The 26297-nt window shown below is 33.6% G+C and overlaps 1 protein-coding gene across 5 annotated transcripts in view; it reads right to left on the bottom strand.

Moving 5' to 3' along the window:
• The window catches only part of CACNA2D1 (calcium voltage-gated channel auxiliary subunit alpha2delta 1), a 503324-nt gene that overhangs the window by 134043 nt on the left and 342984 nt on the right, over nucleotides 1–26297 (bottom strand). For all 5 annotated transcript variants that reach the window (XM_025380146.1, XM_025380148.1, XM_025380147.1 and 2 more), the window contains exon 7: nucleotides 4457–4588. In XM_025380146.1, the coding sequence (XP_025235931.1) occupies nucleotides 4457–4588 (132 nt within the window). The remainder of the gene's footprint in view (nucleotides 1–4456; nucleotides 4589–26297) is intronic.

Here is a 26297-nt window from a genome sequence, read left to right as displayed (position 1 = left end):
TGCTCACCTGCCTCATGGTATGTGACTCTGCTTTAAGTAGCATGTTAATAATCAACAAGAATATATTTTAGATTCTGTTGTGAATCAGAAGGTTCTAGTTCCTGCAAAACATTTTATTTTCAAAAGCTCTGTAGCAAGTATTCGCTTACAAAAATAAAAATTGGTAGCTTACAGAATTTAAAAATGAAAATTATAAAATTCTATATATCTGGCTGAATAGGCTTTGCTTGATCTTTACAATACTGTGATGTAATGGGGAAGCTGACTTTCCGATATTACAAATATATAGAAACTGAAAACCTGAAAGAGAAGGTTGATGAATTTAGCAAAAAGAAATACAAGACAATCAGTTAAGCTTGAATTTCAATAAAAAATAAATACCTTCTTAGTAAAAGTGTATCACAAATATTGCATGAAGCATACTTACACTAAAAGGTTCTTCATTGCTTATTTGAAATTTACACTTAATTGGACATCCTTTATCATATCTGGCAACCCTACAGAAAAGTGACCTAAAGCCATCAGCTAAAATCCATCTCTTCTGACCAGTTTCACTATGTGGTGTTGTTGCCTGACTTTATGGCTTAGTCATGTTTAGATTCCTTCCAGAGTTCTATTTCAGTTTCCTTGTCAACCCACTGTAAGCTTCAATTATGTTCTTTAATGTCCGATATAAAGAGAAAGCTGCATTTAGGCAAAATTATTCTAGTTGACATGCACTATTGTAGAAATACCTACTGTTTCCTATTTTCAAAGTACTTTTCATCATATTATCTCATTGATCACAATAACCCCCAGGGGATAAAATGAGGAGTTATTAATATTCTACTGTTTCAAATTTGATTAGGTCTCACAAAGTTTAGGAGACCTACCTAGGTTCTCACAGCTAGTAGGGAGATCCTAGCCTGAGGGTCAAGTCTTCTATGTAAAAGTTCAATTAAGTAGAAGTAACATATACGCTGTTTCCACTTACTGTTGAGATAATTAAAATACTGAAAGACTATTTTTGACCTCTGGTTTAATATACAGTAAACAGGGGTGAGTCCTTCTATATTATTTTGCTTCTATCAAAATGATAAAATCAGAGAAGTATATATAGTCTACCAAAAAAATTTTTAATCACGTCATTTAAATAAAGCTTTAAACTTGGTTGTTTTTGTGTTAAAAACACACTCTTACAAAAACAGAAACACAATCATGCACTTTTAAAATTATGACATTGTCTCCATGTCTTTACTAAAGACTTGGTTCTATTATATCACTAGTGTCATAAAGAGCAACTTGGTAACAGATTCACTAAACTGAAATCGATTCAAGTGTATTCTATAGCAGTCATGTGGGCTATTTTAAAGACCTTCCTGTAACAGGTAAATGAATTCAGCCTCTTATTTGGTGAGTCAATTTGCTTGCCAAACTCTCACTTCAAACCTAGGTATTATGAGTGGGCACAGGGTTGCTTCCCTAGCTAATGTTCTAGAAAGACTGATGGAGGACTCTCCTCAGTCACTGTGCAAGCCAGAGATCTCCGGTCAGTGATGCCCCTGCCCAGTCCTTGCTTGGGCCCGGGTTCACTGCAGGAGACACCCCATCTACTCTGCCTGCTGGTCAGCACCTGGCCTGCGCTCCGGTGTGGATCCCACAGTCATTGTGACTATGCACCCAGCCTTTGGCGGGAGGCAGTGTGTGAGCAAGTGAGTGCAGGCTCCAGTCTGCCATTCCAAGTGCTGGCACAGAAGTGGGCTGTATGTGGGGCTTGTGGCTAGACAAGGCACGTTGTAGGTGACTCCCGTGGTGGACTCCGGCACCTCGAATGGGGAAACGTGCTGGCACCCAAGCAGGGGTGCCTCTGACCCCAAAGCACATGTGTCGGGCAGCTGCCCTCCACCAGCAGAAGGCAGAGGGCTATAGTGTTACAACTTCCTTTGTACCCGCATTTCGTAGATTCTTATCACACTTCCAAAAAGAATGAGGTTATGCTGACAATGGAAGGGTGGGGAGGGTGGAGAAGAATCTTATTGAGCAATGAGAAAGCTCTCAGAGGAGAAGGAATGTAAGGGTCATTGCCCACCTGACGTCAGATCGTCTCTTGCCCAGTGTGTTTGGGTCTGGGGCTTTCATGGACTCAGAATGGAGAGTTCATGTTGATTGGTTTGTAAGTATTCAAAAAAGGCTACAACAAAGGCACCACTCAAAGATGGGCATGACAGTGTAAAAAAAAAATTAGAAAAGGGTAGGTATATGTGAAATAGGTGAAGAGCAGGGCTCAATCAGAGGAAAGCACATCAAACAAGAAGAGACGTTCTCAATCTGGTCCGGGGATTTACCAGACTTGCAGCTAGGCTTTAAACTGTCTTCGGCTTGAGGGCAGTGTTTCACCGGAAACCCACCCCATCTTCACAGATTTTGTCTGTCTCTTGCCTCTATCAAGACCACATGAATTCTGCTAAATATCTAAATATGTTTTCCAAGGTGAAGCAAACAAATGTCAACACATTTGAAAATACATGATTAGCGTTAAAAAATTAAAGCCATCATCCCTCAAATAGCATTTGAAATTAAAGAATTACAGAATATGTTTTATTAGTAATTTTTAAAGTTAACTGCTAGTTGTTAAAAGAGCCATTTTTGAAAGGTGTTTACAATATAACTTATCTTTCCATCCACCTCTTGATCCCCATGTTTTATCTCCCATTTTGGATGCATTCTTTCCTTCCTCTCCTCTTGTTTTTCTCTAGTAACCCTTTTCTCTCTTTTCCTCTACATCATCATTTTCTCTCTGATACTGGGCTCTTGGTTGCTCATTATCATCCTAATTTTCTTTTATCATTTCCTTCTTTGCCTTACTTCTATATGGAATATTGTTATGATAAGTGATATATTAAGAGACTTAAAAGCAACATAATGCTGTAAGTTGTTGACAAATATATTCTTATATTTGTATATTATAGGATAGGACATCAGATGTCTATTTCCTGTATTTTAAATTATATCAGGTCTTATAATTTATACATGTTTTGTAAGACCTGATATAATTTTAAGGTTTATTACATCAGATTTATTATGTGCATGAGTAGTGCTGTCTTTTTCCTTTACGTTATCTAAGTATTATATACTCAAATTTTAAGTCTTCTGATACATAGTATTAAACATGTTAATAAACTAACAAGATTATGTCTAGAATGGTTCTACTAAAATGAACAATATTTCATAAAGGGAAAATTCCCCTATTATAATGATAAACTATGTGATATATTACCATCAGATATTAATACAAATATTTAATTATAACTCATTTTTTCAATATTTAATACAAACTTGGCTTCTCCTAGTGTGTTGGACTTATGTGGAAACATTATTACTGATTTTACCATCTGGGATCTGCAACCCTGTCCAAATTATATGGTCTTTACCTAATTTGAGTACCGTTAGGTCCATTGATATCCAGATACTTACATTCATTGCTATAATATTACAACCCAAAGTTATGCTTTCTAATTTTTATTCACCCCTATTTACTGCTGTGACTTTTTATATGAATAATTCAATTTATTAAACATGTTTAGGACACCCAAGTCTCAAGAAGAATTATGCTATTTAAAGTCATACTGTAGCCATTTAAAGCCAAATTACCTAACATGTATCCCATAACTCAATCATGTTTGAGAAAGAAAATGCATTTTATGTTTTTCAGCTTGCGTTAAAAATTGGAGAAGTTAAAAACACCAACAGACATTTCACTTAAAAGTGTTTTCAGGATGTCCTAGGAATTAATTTTTCATGTTTTGCTATAGAAATTACTATTTATTTCTCCTTACTTTTTTACAATAATACATATTTATAAAAAGACTTTTTCATTTTAACATAAAACATATTCATCTTCATTGAGTATATACGATCACTGAGATGCACTCAGAAGTAATACAACCTGACACATAAGAAAAACTATATTTTCTTTGTGATTTCATTTTATTTCTTGTCCTACTCATTTTAACAGATCCACATCTACTGATTAAAGAAACACATTAAACTTTTGTTACAAATTTCAATCACAGACCTAAAACCTGAAGATAAATATTTCAATTAATTTATAAAAATTCAATTAAATTCTCTAACATGACTCACAGCTTGGTGCATGCTGAGCAGTTGGGCCTTTATCTCAGAGCTGTTTTAAGATTGATGGTAATTTCCTGTTCCAGGTATATAACTAAGGATACCTGCTCATGGTCTCACAGCAGCATGGCCTGATTCCAGGTACTAACAGCTCCAGTTGCTCCTTAAGTATTTCAGTTTAAAGTGATTGTGGTCAATCTAAAGCCATGTAAAGAGGAATATTCCTTCCTTATATAAGTAGTGTGATATAGTCATCTTTTTCTTACAATATCAGGGAAGATAACAGAGTATTCTCCAGAAACATTGAGGCTATAACTTGACAATGATTGAATCACTAAGCACCTACCTGGATAATATCGAGCCAGGCCAGTGGCACTGCCAAAAACCTGCCACAACAGTGAAGGGTCTTCCTCTCGATTTTTTTTGAAAACTTCATCTAAGGCACTTGTCCAGTTGAGTTCATTTAACACAATTGTTGCTAACAACAAAAAAAAAAAGAGAAACAATTAATTCAAATTTATAATTAAAAACTGAATCTATCTTCATTTATTTAGAAAATAATATTAAATATGTTCATTGTTCTACTTCTAAAAGAACTCTAATCCAGTGGTTATCAACATTTTCGACATTTTAGAGGACAGTTTGAACCTACTACCAACATGTACACGGTATTCATTGAAAGATGATAAATCAAGACATTTATCCTCTGGAAAGAATTTCTGAAAACAAAACTTTATATGACAGTGGCCCTAGTGACATTTTGGCCTAGGTTATTCTTTGTGGTGAGGTCTAATCCTGTGAACATGTTTAGCAGTGTCTCGGGCCTCTACCCACTAGACACCAGTACCTCCCCACCCCCAAGCTGTGACAAGTGAAAATGTCTCCAGACTGTCAGACAGCCCCTGTGGGCAAAATCCCTCCTGGTTGAGAACCACCGTGACACATAAAATATGAGGAGGCATGAGTGGTGTTCCTTTTTATCCTCGGAGGTAGTTCTGAGGAAAACTATGGGGCACCTTAAGACAGAGTTTTAAGACCACAGTAATCAACTATTGATGACTCTCTGCGGCAGAGCAACATAAATTAGCCTGCTAGTTTAAAAAAAAAAAAAAAAAGTTGAGCATAGCTTATTAACTATGTTTACATAACAAAATTGTACGTATTTTAATAATGGGAAAATTTATTCAGAGGCTTGACAATATCAGTGTTAGAAACCAACTAGCTGACACTTTATCACTACCTTCATAAACAATAGTGTTTTTTTCCTCCTGGTTAGTTCTCTTAATAATTAAGATCGTGGTGCCGATAAGGGTCAGGTGATTGATTTTGATACGTATTTATAACCAGAAACTGATCTTGGATAGGTATTACAAACATATACCATTCATTACAATAAAAGCGAAGCAATTATAATGCAGGATATAATCTAGGTTAAAATAATACATAATTTATAATTATGGGCCTTCATGATCATAACTTCTCAAGTCTAGCATATTAAAAGTTGAATTGGCCTAATATAATTTTCTCTCTACACAAAAACATGACATAGAAAATTTTCTATGTAAAATACACACCATGCCCCGAGAGATTAGCAGACTGGGCCACTTTGCATTTGACAATCTCTGACCTAGCCTGAACACAGTGGAAATGTGATTAGGATGAAGACTGGAGATACAGCTTAATTTTCTTCTATTTTTTTCTGTGATGACAGCAAATAAAAGAAATGAATGCCATCATGGTTAAATCATGCACAAGCCTTTTTAAAGGTAAAACTAAAAGGGCGCCTGTGAAACAAGATGCACAGCCTATGTGTTTATATTTTAAAGTTTGTATCATTTACCAAAAAAGAAAACAGAAACAAGGTGATTGTGAAACTCTTCTGGGACCAGCATGCTAACGCAGTCCTCATTATTGAAAACTAACAAGATTTTCATTTTTATGGATGCGATTATTTTCAAAAAGATCAGTTGTGTGTGTGTGAATATTCATGAGCTGCGTCAGATCCATCATGCATCTGAGATACTGGAGAATTCATATTCAAAAGCATGATCCAATGAACACTAAGCGGCCGGTTATATGAGAATTTATATTCACACAGATAACCTGAACTGATACCCACTATTCATGAATATTTATATCAATATACAAAATAGCCCAGAAAGAGGAACATTGTGTTTTCTCTTAAACATTTATGACTATTATAGTAATATTGTACTAAACAAATGTTTATTTATGATCCAGATAGACTTCATTAATCCCCAATCTATTCTATCTCTTTAATTTCCTTGATTCTTTCATTCATATTAGGCAACAACATCTAGTTATTTTTAATAAAGTTTTATTTGTTTTCAAGGCTGCTAACTTTTTCTTAGTTTTGATAACTCAACAGCTACTAAGTATTGGGTACTGACACACTGATTGTGAATTATACTTTTATACACTGAGAGAAAAAGACAAGTTCTAAAATATTCCTATTATCCTGGCAATATGTTTTAAAATTTCCAGTTGATGCTTTGAAAATTTTCTTTACCAGGCAAACCATTACTAAGGTAGATTTCAAAATATTTTTCTCAAGATGTGTTCATCTACAAATGAGCAAATAATATAAAGAATTCTCAGACTAGGCACTAGAACTGATTTTAAATTTGACTCAGAATGAAAGTACTGGTATTGCACACCTATCACATCTGTTTGGTTTATAAATTTGATAATACTCAATGTGTAGTAAGATGTAAGAATACAGATACTTCCACGTGTTAGTATATAGTTACAGGGACTTTTTAATGCAATCATTATCCTATTAGTCACAGTCTTTTTATGGATATCCAGAAATCAAAACTCAAAGAGGATCTACCATAGGAATGCGAAATTACTACAGCCTTTGTAGAGGGCAGTTTGACTGGATCTACCTACCAACATTCACATGGTGTTCAATGAACAATGTTCTTCAAGCGATTTATACTACGTACAGAATATGAGTCTCCAGTTCTTCATCAGAGTATTATAGAGCAAGAATCATTCATTCAATTATACCATTCAAATTCCTTAAAATACCAAAGCTAGAAAGTAGGATTAGATGGTTTCACTAGGAAAGCTTTTTCTCAAATAATATTGAAAGCAGCTTAAAAAAATGGAAAAGAAAATATATAAAGCATCAAAGCAAACAAGGAAGAATAAATCCTATTTTAGACCTTGGGTTATCTGCCTATATTTTTCTGATCCATATTATGAATGATATTTGACTAATAAACCTATATTACTCTGGTACCTTGAAAAGACCAGACTATTTTTCTTCTTAACCTTATAAAATTAAATAGATCATCCAGAATTACTAAGATGCCTAACATTTCTCCATCTTTATGCTATTAGCACACTCAGGATAAATAATGCTGAAATAAGAGGGTAATCTGTAGATGATGGAATACTATAACACTAAATGCACAATACTGGCCATGCTAAAACAAGTTTATGTCATTTCCTAGATATGAATTGTGCTCTGTCATTTCCATTGTACTTACACACACATTATCTCTCTTTTTCTGCCCTTGTCTCTATCTCTCCCCAGGATGCCCCTTAACTCCCATCTCTGTTTCTGTCTGTGTCTCTAAATGTGAGGGTAGAGTTTATTCAGGAAGATTTTTTTGAACTAACTATTCTGGTTACCACCGGGTAAGTTAAGTGCTTTTTAAAGTTAAAAGTTGTTTTCAGGAGATCCTTTGTTTTATATTATAAAGAGTTTATGTGGTTATGCTGGTGCCTTTCTCTATTCTTAGAAAGTATTTTTAGTCTCTCCTGTTTTCCTGACACTGTAGTTCTTAAAAAATAAAAGGTATAAAACATGATTCTTTCATAACAGGAAAAATAAAACAAGGCCAAATTCCTTGAAAAATCATTTTCAGCAAATATTACTCTAGATTATGAAACTGTATTTTTCATTCATATAAAAACCTAATCTCAAAAAATAATTGTGGAATTCTGATTCACTAAAGTTCAATAAATTTCAATGAAATTCAACAAAAAAGTTTTCATTTGTCATTGTATATTATAAAGACTTTAAAATGCAATTATTATTCTATAAGTCATAATCTTTATTTGAATGTCCAGAGCAAACAATCAAAATTCAAAGGATTTTATTTAATTGTGGAAATATCAATGTAAACTAGTAGCCAAATAATGTTTAATATAAAAATTCCAGAATAAATTTTCTTTAGAAAAAAACATAATATTTTTGGCCATAAAAATCCTTTTATTTGGCAAGTTATATTTAATAATATTTATAACAGGTGAATGATATCCTATAAATTGGTATTATTTAAAATTATATTGTATTACATATTCTCAATTATATATTCCATGATCTTTTTGGCACTGGGGACTGGTTTCGTTAATGACATTTTTTCCACAAATGGATGTGACACATGGTTTCGGGATGACTGTTCCACCTCAGATTATCAGGCATTATTAGATTCTCAGAAGGAGCGTGGAACCTAGATCATGCACATGTGCCGTTCACAACAGGGTTCATGCTCCTATGAAAATTTAATGCTGCTGCTCACCTGACAGAAGGCAGAGCTCAGGAAGAAACGCTCTCCTGCTGCGTGGCCCGGTTCCTGACAGGTCAGAGACCTGGACTGGTCCATGGCCCAGGGGTTGGGGACCTTTGTTCTATATGATACATTATTTATTATAGATTATTTCAATAGTTGCCCTCTTTTTCTTCCCTACCCCTGACAAATAGTAATGCTTTACATTCATATACACTTCCAGTTTCTTGCTTCAGATGAGATTAGAAGTACATGAGTGGTCAAAAATTTTTCACTATAGAAGACCACTCAATGACAATCTAGCCTTGAACCTACTACCAGTTACTGACAAATTTAGCTAATTGTCTTAGATTAGGAGTATAATTAGTTCTCATTTTCTGTCAACTTTTAAGAAATGAAGATCTTTATCCCTGTTAGAAAATTTGATTTTGTAAAAATTAAGTCTTTTATAGATGTCCAAGGCCAAGTCTCCTAAAAGCAGTGAATGCTTGGAAAGCAAACCTTGACTTTGAGGCCTCTATTCTGAATGGCATAACAGGATTTCACTGATAATTGATTCAGAATGCCAAGCATACATCTCTATTCTTTGTTTACTTAGTTTTCAAAAACATGGCCTTGGTGTTCAGCAATTCTCTCTTTTAGAGTATTCTATTGTTCAGTCTGGATTCTCAAGGGAAGAAAGAAAAATCTAATTTGTAACAGCACAAAAGAAACCCCTTACATTTGCTGCTAATTCTTCTAAAAGACACGACTATTCTATCTATATCTTGTTTATGACAAGGAATACAGAATATTTGACGAGCTCTGAATCCAATGTTCTTCTGCAAACTTCAACCAATAAAATGTTGCACTATTGCTCCCTCTTAAGTCTGAATTAAGTTTGAATTAAGTTTGCATACATTTTCTTGATTTATTCAGGGTCCAAGGCCTCACCATACATTGATGGCACCATATGACTATTTGAAAAATGTTAATGTTATTTTTAATGTCAACTACAGCTTTGTAACAGCTTTATTGAGATGTCATTGACATATAAAATCATGTAGAGTATGAAATGTGATGTTTTAAAATACCCGTATGTTGTAAAATCATCATCAAAATCAAGTTCATTAACTTATCCATCACCTTTACATAACTACCATTAGGGTAGAAGTTGGGGGAATTAATATAAGATATATCCTCCTAGAAAATTATAATACAATATTGTTAATTTTCCTCACCATGCTGTATATTAGGTCTCCAGAAATTACACATCTTTTAAAACTGAATCTTTGTACCCTTACCTACAGCTTTCTGAAAAAGCATATTTATGCAAGAAAAAAGAGAAAAAAACATTTGTTATGACTTGCTGAAAATATAAAATAACTTTAATAAGTCTTTGATAAGAGATGTAGCTATTAAAGATATGTAAGGGACAAGATACTAAAAATTACTTTTGTTTAACAATACCAAATATCGTACAGTTAAATAAGTAGAGCAAGAAAACAGGCAAAAATGTTTACTATTTCATGTAATTTATACTATTCTATTACAGTCTTACATTGAGATAAAAATTAGCATATTCAAACAACTGTTACTAATAACAAATATTAACTTAGTAATATTTATTAATCACTTACTTCATGCCAAGTATTAATGATTTCCTATGCATCATTTAACTTTTAAAATGACACTTTAAGTGGAATATTAGTATTATCTTCCCTTTTACATAACAAAAATAAAATCTCAAAAGGTTATACAAAAATCACACAGTGCAAGCTGTAGAGATGGCACTCAAACAAGTATACTAGATTCCAAAATCCCTGCTTATGAGCTATTTATTTCTAGGCTTTCAAAACTTTTTGTGTAGCTCTGATTATCTAGAATTTTAAATCCAAAAAACAAGATTGACTACACCTTTGTAACACAATGGTTCTTAATTAAGACCTATATTTCACCCCAGAGAACATTTGGTGATATCTAGGACATTTTTCATGGTCATGACTAGTTGGATGCTATTGGCATCTAGTGAGTAGAGGCCAGAGATGCTTTAAACATCCTACAATGCACAGGATAGAACCCACAGAAATATCAATCCTAAAAAGTCAGTGGTGCCTAAGTTGAGAAACCTTGTTCAAGTATAACTACAAATACAATTGATCAACTTTGGGGGGAAAAAAGCAGTGTACCCAATGAATAGTGTCAATAAAAAACTACAGTAAACTTCTGGAAAATAAAAGTTTATATATTTAAAACTATTTCTTTGTGATAGTAAATTTTGTCTATATTTTATTCTACATTTTGGCACTCTTTGGGTTGGGCAAATTTTCATTTTAGTTTTGGAAACTTACTATTCTCTTCCTTAAACAAGCAGGCAAGGGTTTCAAATCTAGTTTTTAGTGCCCTTAAATGTTACCTCCTCCACATCTTTCATTTTTGGACAATCATAGAATATTAGAGATTTTGTTTAGTTTTAGATTCAGCACTTATTGTAAATACAATTCTAAACAAAAGATATCTTTTGTGACATATGTTCATTTCACAACATATAAATAAGGTAGTCATGAAAAGAGTTGCATTATCAGATAAGCTGAGCCAGATGTCACTAATTTTATTCACCAACCTTAATCTCTGAAAAGAAAGATGTTAATAAGAAGAAACCTACTGATCTAATTAAGTGCACAGGGAAAAAAAGAATCCACTTTAAGGAGAAGACGGTGTGCATAAATATTAAAATGAATGAATCTTTTCAGTGGATTTGGCTAATGGAATCTCATCTAATCCCAGTGTAAATGAAAGATTAATAAGGTACAGGGAGATGGGAAGACCAAATCTAATCTCCCTAATCATGTCTCGGGCACAAGAATCTACCTCCCACTGAGGATGGGCGAGCAGAAGGCTCCGAGGCACACAAGGACCTTGATGAGGAGATAAGCCTTATTCCTACAGTTAATTTGGTACAAATGTGAAAAGGCCCTTGTCCTTGTCAGTTGTCTAGCCCCTGTATTACTGAGATTTCCGGCCTTGCCCCCTATCGCTTTAGCTTCCTGCAGACTGCGCACCTGGCCAATGCCCAGAACACAGCTGTTCTGCTTTAATGAAATCTGCAAATTGTGGAGCACAGAGGAGGAGCTCAGAAGAAATCCACTTCATTATTAAAGAAAATAAGGGTAATGCAAGGGGAATAGAAGACACTAGGATCTAATATCATGTCTACTAATTGAAGGATTTAATGTCACTTGAAATAAAATGATAATTGTAAGATTTGAGGAGGGAGAAGGGCTGTATTTTATATAAGAAACCTCAGAAATACAGGAGCCCAAGGTCAAAATATTGTTTTATCCTTCAAGCACTCTAAGTTTCTCTTCTTAGTATTATCAAAACAAAATATTATTAATGATTTTGATAGCCTAGAATCACAATCACTGGCACAACATGCTACTTAAAACAAATCATTTAACTTCTTGTGCATCTGTTCTTTTCATCTAAAAAAATGAATATAGCTATATAAGGATCCTAGATTGCCTATAGGGTTGGTGTGAAGGTCAAATCAATCTATGAATGAGAACTGAATTAGCAAGCGCATTTTTATTCCAGTTCTTTCCTCAGCTAGATTAAAATACTGTAAGATGCACATCTCCTTAAGTGTCTTACATAGACAACAGCTTTTGACATGTCAGCATATTGTTTTAGTCTGGTCAGTAATTTTCCTTTCCTTGAACAAAAACACATTTCTTTTACATAGAGCAATTAGAATGTAATTCTGTTGATGTTGTGTAAAGCAATATTCCTTCTGCTTAACCTCTTAATTTATTTAAACGCTCTCACATCATAAGATACTCTTCATTAGAATCAACTAGTTGAAAATTTTCATTTCAAATTTAGGAACATTATCTAATTTGTAAATATAAACTAGAAATTTTAGCATAATTATCTGAAGAAAATACAATATCTTCTATTGATAGTATTTCACAGTCACTTTTTCTTTTTTTTTTTTTTCTTGAGACAGAGTCTCACTCTGTTGCCCAGGCTTGAGTGCAGTGGCACCATCTCGGCTCACTGCAAGCTCCACCTCCTGGGTTCACGCCATTCTCCTGCCTCAGCCTCCCAAGTAGCTGGGACTACAGGCGCCTGCCACCATGCCCGGCTAATTTTTTTTTTTTTTTTTTTTTTTTTTAGTAGAGATGGGGTTTTCAACATGTTAGCCAGGATGGTCTCGATCTCCTCACCTCGTGATCCGCCCGCCTCAGCCTCCCAAAGTGCTGGGATTACAGGCGTGAGCCACCGCACCTGGCCCACTTCACAGTCATTTTTATGAGAAATTTGAGTATTTGTAATTAAATGTGTAAATAAATTGTTAAATTTCTATTGTATATTTTAGAGTAGTATTTCAGTAAATACATAGCCTGCTAAATTCTGGGTACATGAGAACAACAAGAAATACCCTAAAGATCTTTCATTTAGACCTTTAAAAGGGAAATAAAATGTGTGAGTTTAAAAAACATCAGAAACTCTGAGAGCAGAGAAATGAAGCTGGAAGCCACAAAAGAATGAATATGCAATTAAGACCAAATTTAAAGGACTCCAAATTAAAGTGTGTGTATGTTTTTTTTTTTTTTTTTTTTTTTTTGTCATGCATACTATAGATTTTCTTGCTGGTGAAGCCTTTTTCTAAGTGGTATTTTTTAAATGAGCATGTGAATGTATGTAATGTGTGCAAAGACTATTCTCATCCATTATCCACCCTCTCACAGACTGCACGTCTTTCTGTCAGAAGTAACCACTTGCCCTTGGGAGAGTATTTCACCCTCTCTAAACCTCAGTTTCCTCACCCGCACAGTGGGGATAATAATAGCATCTGCATCACAGGGCCGTTTTTGAAGATTATACATACTTAGAATACTACTTGTCATTTAGTAACTGCACAATAAATGTTACCTGCTCTCATCACTAATCATCATTTTCTCTGTCTCCTAATGCTCAGCATTTAAAATATATTTTTAATTTATCTTGATTAATTCTGATCTGACTCCTACAAGGCAAGTATGAGTGACAAAAACCTAGTATTTTCTTCTTCCTCAAGGAACTCTTGTCCTTCTTACCCCAACCCCAGTAATGTCCAACAATACACTTATTTTTTTTGCTATGAATCTCATGAAGAAAATACTCTATTAACCTTTGCATTTCCAATGCTATATAAGACAATGGCAAACTGGATAAAAGATTTTTAATATATTATATAATTTGGTGAGAAAATAATTTTTACAATGGCATATTCCCAGTGTTCCAGAAAGCAAACCACATTGATGAATGCTGTACTGAATATAGAATAGTCATAGTAAAGTTTTAGTAAAAGAAATGAAATTATATAAGGTCTAATAGGCATAATAGACACCACCCACACATACACATGCACACACACACAGAATTATGCACATACGAGCTCCTGTTAATGCTGAGAAGAAACTCTGGCTGAGAAATACAGACCAAATTAGATAAGGGAAATCTCTTGGTTTTGCTGTGACACTGCCCAACTGCATAAGAAATTTAGTGTCTCCATATAAATCTGGACTGAATTCACAAAGAAGGATTAAAAGTATTGGAACTGACTAATGAGATACAGTTGAAGAAGGATAACAAGGCTCCTGGGGAAGAGGGTGATACTGTCAATGAAGCACACACAGCTTGGTACTACTCAAGGGTTTGTGTCAACCAGTTTTAGAACAAAGAGTTGCCTGGTGATTTTAAGATGGAAAGATCAGATCCATTGAAGCACAGTATACAGAAGTCTGCTATAATCAAGAACAGTGACCCGTTGGTTTAAACATGTACTGCTTCAGAGTGAAAAGAAAAAAAGAAAAAAAAAAAAACACTATGCACATCTCAGAAATTGAACTACAGATTAATACTTACCGAATCATAATACATAAAGGTATGAATGAACTCAAGCACTATTTCTAAGACAATATGAGGTTAAAATCCTTGTATCTCTAGTTGCACATGTATAGATATTATCCATTTATGCATGTATGCATACATACATGCAGAACACTATATATTTTATGTATACAGATATACGGACGGCTATATACAAAAAAATCAATATTGTCAGTATTCAGGATGCTTACAACATAGTGAGCATGACTTGTTTAGACTTTAATGTACTCATTACAGTTGACACATTAAATTTACAAGTCCTTTCTCATGTATTACTCAGCAGATATTTTAATACAGACAGGAATCTTTTTCTCTAATAAACCATGTATTTTTCATTTTCATTCATAGCTCAATATCCCATAAAACCTTAGATTTTTCAAACAGATTTTAAAAGCTCATTATTCTGACATGATTTTAAATATTAAAATTAATTCAATACCTGATCAAAACATGTACCCATAAGACTTTTAAAATGACTTAAAAATTTTCAATCTGACAAAAGATAATAGAGGAAGGTAAACAACCAAGTCATGTTGGTTCTAACGCCACTGTAGCTATCCTCGTTTCTGCTCCTAGTCATACTCTTGGGTCTTTTGTGTAACCTTTAAACACCCTCCCTGTCTCTAATTCCAGCTCACTTCCATCCATTCTTCCTACTGCTGCCACAATATTCTACTTGGCAAATGTCTTCCCTAATTAAAAGTATTTGTTGGTTCTCCATAAAAGCTGGTCTTTTATGATTGGCTTCCATCCATCCTTCTAGCATCCTCTCCTACTGCTCTTTCAAACACAACAAGCCCAAGCCATAACAAGACTTTTACCATTCCCAGAAGATGCAAAGTTGACTCCTGCCTCAAATGTCACTCTGTATACTGTCTTCTCTGACTGGACTGTTTTTTTTTTTTTTTTTCCTATGCCTACTTGTTAAACTTCTCCCATATTACAGTTCAGCATCACCTTCTCTACAGGGTGTTCCTCGATTTTCCCCACACCATCTCCCCTTACCCAGCAGAGTATAAACCCACTCCCAATTCCTTATATTTCTCTACATTCCTCTATTAAAATACTTCCTACATTTCACTATCTTTATGTGTATGCCTTCCATTATACTGGGTATGGTAGGCACCATGTTATTTTTCCTGATGCCTAGAATATAGTGAAAGAGGCAATGGGATGTGACAAACCTGTGTTTAATGCACAGTTATACAACCTTAAGCAAACTATACAATTGCACAGACTTCTAGTTTTTCAGGAAAGAGGTGGATAAAACATTATGTACAATAGCTAGGGTTGTGAAAATTAAAATATGCTATATTTAATGCATAACAGGCATGCCATAAACAGTAATAACTAGTATGTTTTGGTACATACTAACAATATCTATTTGTTAATGAATGAAAGAGTATGTGAATATATGAACTGTACCTCTATGTTGGATAATTTTAAGTTGGAAGTAATTTTCCATGAAAGGTAATAATTTTCCCATTCATTCATTACCTTTCATTCATTGGTGCCATATCATATCTGACCAAGTACAAACGGTACAACATTTCCTTTCCTTTCCTTCAACCAACAATGATAGATGATGGATGGGTATCATCTGAATCGGAGTAATTTCATCCATTCAAATGTCCATTTAATCCTGTTTTTAGTTTCACTTCAAGTTCTGTGATAAAACCACCCCTTTAATGGAGATGTTCTGAAGAGCCTGGTGTAAATACTGGCCCAATTTTTAGATAAAACCTTTAGGTCAGTGAATACGACTATGAAGCTTCTTGTTAGGTATTCCCCAATGTCTGTGCTTCATTTTCTAATCATCTCATTTCTATCAAAAATTCATCCAACAAATATTTACTAAACACCTATTATGTGTCTGGCACCATTCTAAGCTCTTGGGCAGGAGAATAGGTACACTTTTTCGTAAAGAACCAGGTGGTAAATATTTTAGGTCTATGGTCCACATGGTCTCTGTCACAACTCACTTTACAGCAGTAGCACAAAAACTTCCTTAGACAACACATAAACAAATGGGTGTGGCTGTGTTCCCGTAAAACTGTATTTATAAAAACAGGCAATGGGCGATAGTTTGCAGACTCCTATACTCAAGCTCCAGGGCCTATGGAGACAGACAGGACTTCTAACACTCTACTGGAAGAGAAACACAATAAACACATAAATAAGAACATCATGAGTGCTCTTTAAAGAATTAAATCTGGAGATGTCATCGAGATTGACTAGGTGGCTACTGTAGATCAAGTTGTCAGGAGTATCCTCTTTGAAGAACTGTATTTTAAACTGGTATTTTAAAGACAACTAGCCATGGAAATATTAATATAAAGCATTTTAATAAACCAGTAGACACAATGATATTGACAAATAGGAAACACCTAGATATCAACAGGATGGTATTATGATCTAGTGTGATATTTCAAGGACAAACTCTCAATATCAAAATATCCTGCAATAACAAAACATCCAAACAGATACAGATGGCACAAGAGTATTGTGACAGATTATAAATGGTTTTAATTTTTTTATTGTAATGGATATATCCTAGAAAGAAAAACATGTAACTCTAGCATCATATTTAATCATTTTTTAATCGCTATTTAATAATTCTTCACGAGGCTCTTAAAATTCAATTTCAAATAAATTGTGATCACTATTTTTGAAGATACTTTGAGTCTAATTGAGAAGACACATAGATAAAGCATCTAAATCAAATTTTGCTTTGTATAACAGACCCTATGAGTAACACCTGCCTATCAGAAACTAAGCAAAGGTTTTGAGGGGCAGGGTAGAAGTAGTGGTCACAAAAGATTTTCTGAAACAGGTGATAAGCAGTTTAAAAGAAAGGGCAGAGAGGTAGTAGAAGGACCACGTGCCTGGTTCAGTGAACTCGCTGTACAGGGCACACAGGCAGAAATAGACATAGGGCATTCTGGGAGTTGAACATTGTTCAAAGTGACTGAATGAATGAGGAATGTGGGGCAATTACAGGGATGATATTAGAGACACATGATTGTAATAATCTAGGAGTACTAAACTTAATTATTCTGAGAATTATGGAGGGCCATAATAAGCTGAAGTGTGAAATAATCAAAGTCAGCCAGATGTGAAAAGAGAAGAGAGAAAGCAGGTACAGTCAGACTGGTGAGGAGTAATACCATTCTGAACTGAAACAGTGGTGGTGGATATAGAGAGTGGAGAGATTAAAAAGATGTTGAGAAAAAATCTACAGGCCACGGTAACAAATGTGGGAAAGGAGAAAACAGGAAGCCTGGTTTTCTGGGTTGGGTTCTTAGTGTTATTAACAAAGATATGAACATTGGATGAGAGGTACACTCGGGGACAACAGTGATACATTCAATTTTGAACATAATGTGAGGTGCCTCTGAGATATCCATTAAACCAAGTTGTTTAAAAAAAGGCCATTAGAGTAGTCAATCTGCATCTTAGCCATGAAGCTTATATGAAAGACTCAGATTTGGGAATCGTGTTTCAGTGACAATTCAAATTATTGATTGACTAAAATTATCACTAAAATGACACCAAAAATGTCTATGAACCCTCAGGTTAAAGAGGCAAGAAAGGCCGGGTCCAGTGGCTCACGCCTGTAATCCCAACACTTTGCGAGGCCCAGGCAAGCACATCACTTGAGGTCAGGAGTTCAAGACCAGCCTGGCCAACATGGTGAAACCCCATCTCTACTAAAAATACAAAAATTAGTTGGGCGTGGTGGTATGCGCCTGTAGTCCCAGCTACTTGGGAGGCTGAGGCAGGAGAATCACTTGAACTCATGAGGCAGTGGTTGCAGTGAGCTGAGGTTGCAGTGAGCTGGGTGACAGAGCAAGACTTCATTTAAAAAATAAAAATAAAAATAAAGCAAGCAATAGGAATCAGATAGAGGTTGCTAAAAGGAAGCAATGTGGACCCAACTCTCACAAACAAAAACATAATTTCCCATTAAAAAGTAATCAGTGGACTGGGACACTTTAACATTGTTTTCATTTAACTAAAATTGCAAAATGTGCTTTTTAAATATGATTGTTGCATTTGCATTAAAATAAATGTACTGATTATAAATTCCATGTATCTATATAAAACTCAGTCTACCAAGAAGAGATAATACGAAGGATGTTGAAACCAATAAAAATCCATTATTTTTTAAAGCATTTTTTTTGGATTTTGCCTTCTTCAAAATTGTTATTGATGTAAATCAAGTACTCAGGGATAGAATGCCTGCATATCTTATCTGTACAGCACTTTGACTAATGCTCGCTGTGCACTTGGAGAATAAGCAATTTCCCTGCTGCCTCCTTTAGAATGATGAGGTAATCTACTGTGCCTTTACACTTACAGAAAACCTCAAGAAACTGAGACTTGATGATTACACGGTCTTATAAGGCCATAAAGTTCTACCACAGGAGTCGTATACGTATTATAAAGACACTTCAAATTGCTGAACATACTCTCCCCACCATCATTGCATGACTCTTCTGCAATTCACTTGCACCTCTGGCTTTCTGAAATGATTTAAAACTGCATCAGAACTCAATGCATGCAGGCCAACCATCATCATCAGAAGGCTGGTCTGACAAGATTTAATTACTTAGAAACATATCAGATTTTTAATCCTGGAAAATAAAACTATAAATGACTTTTCAGTAAGATGTAACACCAAAAGGCATTTTTCTCAAAACACAAAACTAGACTCATGTTAAGAATAAACTCAGTTTAATTTTAAACTAGTAGTTATTCTGATGTAAACATTCATGTTATACTGAAATGAATTTTACCAACGTTTTCCCCAAAACACATTTGGCTTCATATTAATCTTACTCATGTTTTTAAAAGAATCCTTTACTTTCTTGTCAGTTTGCATTCTGTATCAAACTGACGGAAGCCAAGATCTTTCACATTATTTGTCAGTTTCACTGCCCTTTCAAAATAAATCTGTAGCAAAGCCTTTTCATTTGTCTGATCCAGTTGAAAATCTTTTATATTCATTCTACTGAAGCATCAGTCTTCAATTTTTTCCTTCCATTCACTATTCCTAGACGTGACACTTCTAACAATTTGTAGTTAAAATCAAAAGCCTGTATATTTTATTACTGTTTAATACGTTCATTTGTATATTTTTCTATTTTTAAAATTACATACTCTAAAACAGGTAGCAATACCTTCTTAAACAGGAAGGTAGGAGTGTGTGTGAAACACTGTAGGAACCAGATTCTATTATTCTGTTATCTATTTAAACTGATGTATACTTACTACATGTATAATTAATGACATTTGCGTCATTTAAAAAAGTAGTTCTACATGGAAACAGGGAGGGGAACAACACACACTGAGGCCTGTCAGGAGGTAGGGGTAGGGGGAGGGAGAGCATTAAGGATAATAAGTAATGCATGGTGAGCTTAATACCAAGGGGGTGGGTTGCATGTTTACCTATGTAACAAACCTGTGCATCCTGCACATGTACCCTGGAACTTAAAAATGAGAAAAAAATATTTCAAAGGACAAAATATTTAGTTCTGATACATCTTCTACACACTGAAAAAAACTTAAAATAATTTTTTTGTGTGTGAGGACAGTAAAGTGAGTTTCTCAGGCTTTTAGAGATTCCAAATGCAATGAGATTGAATTTACTGTCTGTGTTAGTCTCAAAGGGGCTTTCCCTTAATGCAAATTTATTTTCTTGAATCCAAGGGTATGGTGATTTTTTCTACATCTTGAAACGTCTTCTTACTTGATAGAAAGCTTTTTTTTTATTTTAAATCAAAAATCCAATTTTTAATCTAGAATTCACATCCTTTAATAAAATATAATAAATCATTCACAGTTATTATTAGTGTTTTTAGAGCATAAAGATGTGTTCATTAAAATGAAAACTTCTCTGAAACCCCTGGATGCTATTTTTTATGTCCATTTCTAAACAATTTCCTTCTTTCAATTTGTTCAGAATAGGTTGAAATAAATGCTATCAACATCAAAATATAGACTATCAAAGTGTACTTATTTCCTGGCTTAAGAAACTTTTATCTGAAATTTGAATCAATGCACAGCTTGCTGGAAAGATTTCTATGCATGAAACATATACATATATGAAGTGTATACACATATGTATTTATGCCAAGTAAAATAGAGATTTACTAGAAGATTTAAAATGGTGTTCTAAATATTTCAATTTTGAGAATGTTACCCGCAAAGGTATATTTTAGACCAAGATTGATTTCCTGAACTTTTTAATTTTTTTTTTTCTGGCAAATGCTTTAATGCTATTTTCTAGGTAGTGCTTAGAAGTGTTTAATTGTACAAATTTTTGAAATGTACAAATCATAGTAAGACCATAATTTTGTGGATAAACTCTTTGAAATATAATAGAATTAGAATATTTGGCAATATTTCATGTTGAAATCTAGAACTTACTATTTATACCAAACACAAATATAGATACAGATCTGCCAAATGTGTAAATGTCATATTCCTTTATAGACTTTTATCCTGGAGGATTCTTATATAAATAAGATATTATATAAGTAGATTAAATTTGTAGTCACCATACACTAACATAAAATGAAAATCTAAAGAAGAAAACAACTCTGCACGTGTACCAACTGTGTATTACCAACAGAATTTTAAGTTTGGAACCAAGTGGGTATTGGTTAGAACAGACTTTCCAACATTCCCGTACCAAAGACTCCAATATTATCATTAATATATAATATAGCAGAAGGTCTATATTTGGCGTGGCCAAAGTCTTAAGGGGCTACACAGATGATGATGGGTGACAAATACCTTCTACATTGTTTACCTAGAAATTCAACAAATGAACACCAGTAAAATATTACATGACAGATGGAATAAGACAAATGAAAATCTAAAAGTTCCAAAGTAAAATTTCCAATATATTTTTAAGTATACTTTCTTGATAAATTGAAAATCAGCAAGGCACATAATAGTCACACTTAGTCCACTGATAGCCTCTAATTTATTTTCAATTTCCATTTAGGTTTTATCCTTTGTGATCTTATAACAAATTCAATTAAGGTGGGTATAGCAATGTTATATTTGCAGTCATGGTATTATAATATGATACGTGTCTCCTATAATGCAAAAATATCCAATTTTAGGTTTTATCCTTTGTGATCTTAATAACAAATTCAATTAAGGTGGGTATAGCAATGCTATAGTTGCAGTAATGGTATTATAACATGATACATAGTCTCCTATAATGCAAAAATGTCTCATTTCATTGATAGTTTAAATATGCTTCTGTCCTTTTTTCACCACAACCTACCAATTCAGGTTAAATTCAAATCTCTTAATTTGATTTTGACCTCTAACCTATGATTATATAGTACACGTTAGTTCAATTATTTTTGTCATAAATTAAGCTGTGTAATTATGTCAGCAGGAAAGGTTAACATCACATACTGTGGGTCACAGATTTTGAGTTTTATATAATAAATTGGAGATATTATTTCAGCACATAAGATTTATGTATTCATGTAATACGTTCATCTGTGGACACGGAAATGAACAAAAATGTAGACTTAAAACTATTAGAGCCTAAAATCAATTTCTCCTCCAAACCTCCTAAGAGAGTAAGCTGCGGGTTTTTGTTTTCCCTAACCTGTCATTGTTTTAAAATCTGGATTAAAGAGAAAAAGGATAGAAGATTGAAAATAAGGGAAGGGAAGTAACAGCGACTCTGCAGCTCCTGAAAATCTGATTGAGAAAGGTTTTAAGACTTGAAAAAATTAAGCTCTAAAATTTATTTTAGAGATAAAACTTTTAGATAAAAATTTTGATTTTTAAACATTTTTGGGAAAAAACATCCCGAGAAGCAGAGGAAGCCAGATTTAAATCAATTCGTTAGTAATTTTATAAATAGAAGGATGGCACAAGGATAAGTAAATGAGTAATATTTCAGGAAGATTTAAGTGGAAATATCATATTTGTTGTGTGTATTTGATACATATATATGCATATATATATACACACATACATATATAATTTAAGTTGGTAAAAACATCAAAGTAGTTGGTTTGTTATTATTTTTCACTCATCCTACAACCCGTTGCTTGTTGCTGGTGGAATTCAGGTGTGGAAAATGGGGCAGTCTCTGCAGTATGTTTTCATTCAACAAAGGAACTTAGACTGATGGAGGTTCTATCTATATGGGAGTGGGGCAGAAAGAGTTCCAGAGGGCCCTGTGCTGGCAATTAAATCCACCACTTGAAAGTCATACATATAATTTGCACCTATAACCAGTGGAAAAACGCCAACCACATATTACCACCCTACTGCAGGTTAGAAAGGGTGCATAATCCTATGTGTCTAAAGGAGAGATTAAGATTCCTTTGAGCAATGAAGTATCTACTAAGCCTTGTCACAGCACAAAACACTAAGATGTATTATGAAATGATTGTTTTTAACTTCATTACAGACATAACCTATATACTGGAAAGTCCATGACTTTTAATAATGATTTATGTGGATGAACAAAAGAGGAACAACTTGGCCAGGTGCGTGGGCTCATGCTTGTAATCCCAGCACTTTGGGAGGCCGAGGCGGGAGGATCACTTGAGGGCACGAGTTCGAGACCAGCCTGGCCAACATGGTGAAACCCCATCTCTACCAAAAATACAAAAATTAGCTGGGCCTAGTGGCAGACGCCTATGATCCCAGCTACTCAGGAGGCTAAGGGAAAAGAATCACATGAACCAGGAGGTGGAGGTTGCAGTGAGCTACTGCATTCCAGCCTGGGTGACAGAACTAGGCTCCGTTTCAAAAATTAAGGCATAATCTAACAAAAAAACAGAAAGTCTGGAATGTTTTTGGAATTACCCATATTTTTCTAAACGAAGCAAAAGGTCTAATTAAGAGAGGAGAAAAGGTTATGTGTTGAAAGTCATGAAAGATAGAAAAAGGAATATTATAACACTGTGGTTGTGGTATTTTGTTACATAGAGTCCTAATGGCTACTTTTGTACATAATTCTTAATGTCGAGTTTACCAAAATACTATAATACGTAATAAGACAAATGCGTACCAGTTACCCAAATTTACATTTTGATTTTTTCTTATTATTTGTACAAGTTAATGCCAGTTATAGAATTAGATGCTTGCCAAATAAACCTTTGTGTTTATGTATGTATGTATGTATGTGTATATACATATTTCAGATTTTGATAGAATGCATAAAAATAGAAGTCAATTTTAATCTTAGCACATCCTTTCTGAGAAAGCTAAAAACAGTATATTTAATGCCCTATGAGTAAAATATATTTAACTCCCCAACCTGAATATGTACAGTTAATTTTACTGATCCATAAGAACCGGCTTTCTTGTGGCAAAATGATAGTTTTATTATAGTATTTTAGTAAACTTAACTTTAAATATTAAAAATATTATAAACTCAAAAATATATACTTTATTATACACAGAGGGAGGCTGCATATTAATAAGTTGAAGGCCATGGAAGTGAATAATTTCATATTCAAATTTTCAGATTTAGTCTATTCATTAAAATATAACCCATCTCAAAATCAGCTACTAATATTTATATTCACAAGCTACTTAGAATACTGTAATATTTGTGCTAAAGGAACCAAGAATCTAATTAATATAATTAATTTGCATTTGAGTAAATTTAATTAATTGTATAATTCATCACATTTTCAGTTATTTTAATACTGATTTTTTTAATTTAATGAATGAATGAATGTAAAGAGGATGTTTATAGATACACAATTCCATGTTCAAGAACTTGTTTTAATAGTATATGACAACATTCTCATTACACAGACTAATCAAACTAATTTATACTTAAGTTTTCTTATGAAAATGAAGAATACTGATAAATTAGATTGATTTTGGTTTAACAGTTATCTAAGAGTGATCTAGTCCCCTCATAACATGTTTTCTTTTAATCCTCATTACAGTCCTTTGAGGTATTATTACAAATAGTATATTCTTATGAAAGACAACTTTGTCATACTATTTTTGCTTAAGCACTGTTATTTGAATGTTCACTGAATATCACCGTTTTCCTTTTATAGTTAGAAAATTTTATTTCTTGCCCCTTATTTTTGGAACCATTCCACTTATGCTTAAAAAGGCTATCCAATTCACACTATATTACTTCTTCCCTAACTTTTCTACTTTGAAAAGCCTTTGAGGAATCTTCAAAAGCAACCCATAGTATCCTTTAAAAAGTGAGTATGAGACAATCAACTAATTGAGTAATTGTGAACTCCTATGTGAAAATTTTAACAGTACGACATGCTTTAAGAAAACAGGTTGTAATTGAAGTGATATGAATATTGATTTGACAGACTACAATATATCAATAGTATTCTTCACTAAAATGATTGTATATAACACTTGCATGATCTTTTAAAATTATAGATGACTGCCTTTCAATTATACCATCTGGACATTAGAGGGAAGATTCTATTTCTCAAAATATTCTCGGAAATCCTTATTTTGAATTATACCTGAAATTGATGACAAATATTTTGGACCCTTCAGGAATTATCTTATTTTTCAAACAGCTATAACTCCTCTAGAATTAAGTCCGATGAAAAACACTGTCTTATTCTTTTTAAAATATGGTAATGACTATTTTCCCTAGACTAAAAAATTGATACCGAAGGTAATTTCTTTTTTTTTTTTTTTAAATAAATAAATTTATTTATTTATTATTATTATACTGTAAGTTGTAGGGTACATGTGCATAACGTGCAGGTTTGTTACATATGTATACTTGTGCCTTGTTGGTGTGCTGCACCCATCAACTCGTCATTTACATCAGGTATAACTCCCAATTCAAAAGAGAATTGTAAGGTTAAAATACCAGAAATAGCATATATGCAAAATTATTGTGTCAATCTTATTCTCATTTAAAATACTAAGAGAAAATGATTTTATATAATTTAAAACTTGGTTTAATTTGAGAATACACAAACTGTTAATAATGAATGACAAAATACAGAGGCTAATCAATTTTATCCATTTACCCTTCTATTACAAATGAGAAGATGTTGGTTATATATCCTAGAAAATGAATCAAACCAGTTTTTGTCTTTTTTTTTTTTTTTAAGCTTTGAGGTGGAGCTGAAAATTCACGACAGTCACAAATTAAATTATTCTGGAATTAAGATGTTCTCCTCCAGGTCAAAAGATTCCTGTGACTTACAAAGGGTGTAGATTAAATAGAGGAGTCATTTTGAGTATAAATAATACTATCTCCATACAAAATTTGTTTCTTTCAAATATGAAGCCTTCCACCAACTACCTGTATGACTCATCTGGGGACTTCTGCTCTATACTCTAAGTGGCTTAGTCACTGCCAATATATTTCCATATGAGGGATGGTGATTACTAAGAAAGTATAGAAACAATAACTGATCTTCACAAACTTAGAAGTGTAGTAATGGCACAGTTCTTCAATCACATGGCAGTCTAGGTGAATACAAGATAATAACAGGCCCCAGTGTCCATGACGCCAACATGAACATCCACACGTTCCAATTACTGTTACTTGAAAGGAGCAAGCAAAAACAGAACCACCTTTTCAGAAGACTGAAACAACATTAGCAAGACCTTTAGTACTATTTTATGATACTCTTAGGTAGTTTTTTAAAATAACATTATTCATTAAACTAAAATTTACATATAACTTCATTTGATCTAATGACCAATGTTCACTAAATC

The sequence above is a fragment of the Theropithecus gelada genome, chromosome 3, assembly GCF_003255815.1.
Source record: "Theropithecus gelada isolate Dixy chromosome 3, Tgel_1.0, whole genome shotgun sequence".
Taxonomy (NCBI): domain Eukaryota; kingdom Metazoa; phylum Chordata; class Mammalia; order Primates; family Cercopithecidae; genus Theropithecus; species Theropithecus gelada.
The sequence above is the reverse complement of the archived record's forward strand: the minus strand, read 5'-3'. Positions and strand labels throughout refer to the sequence as shown.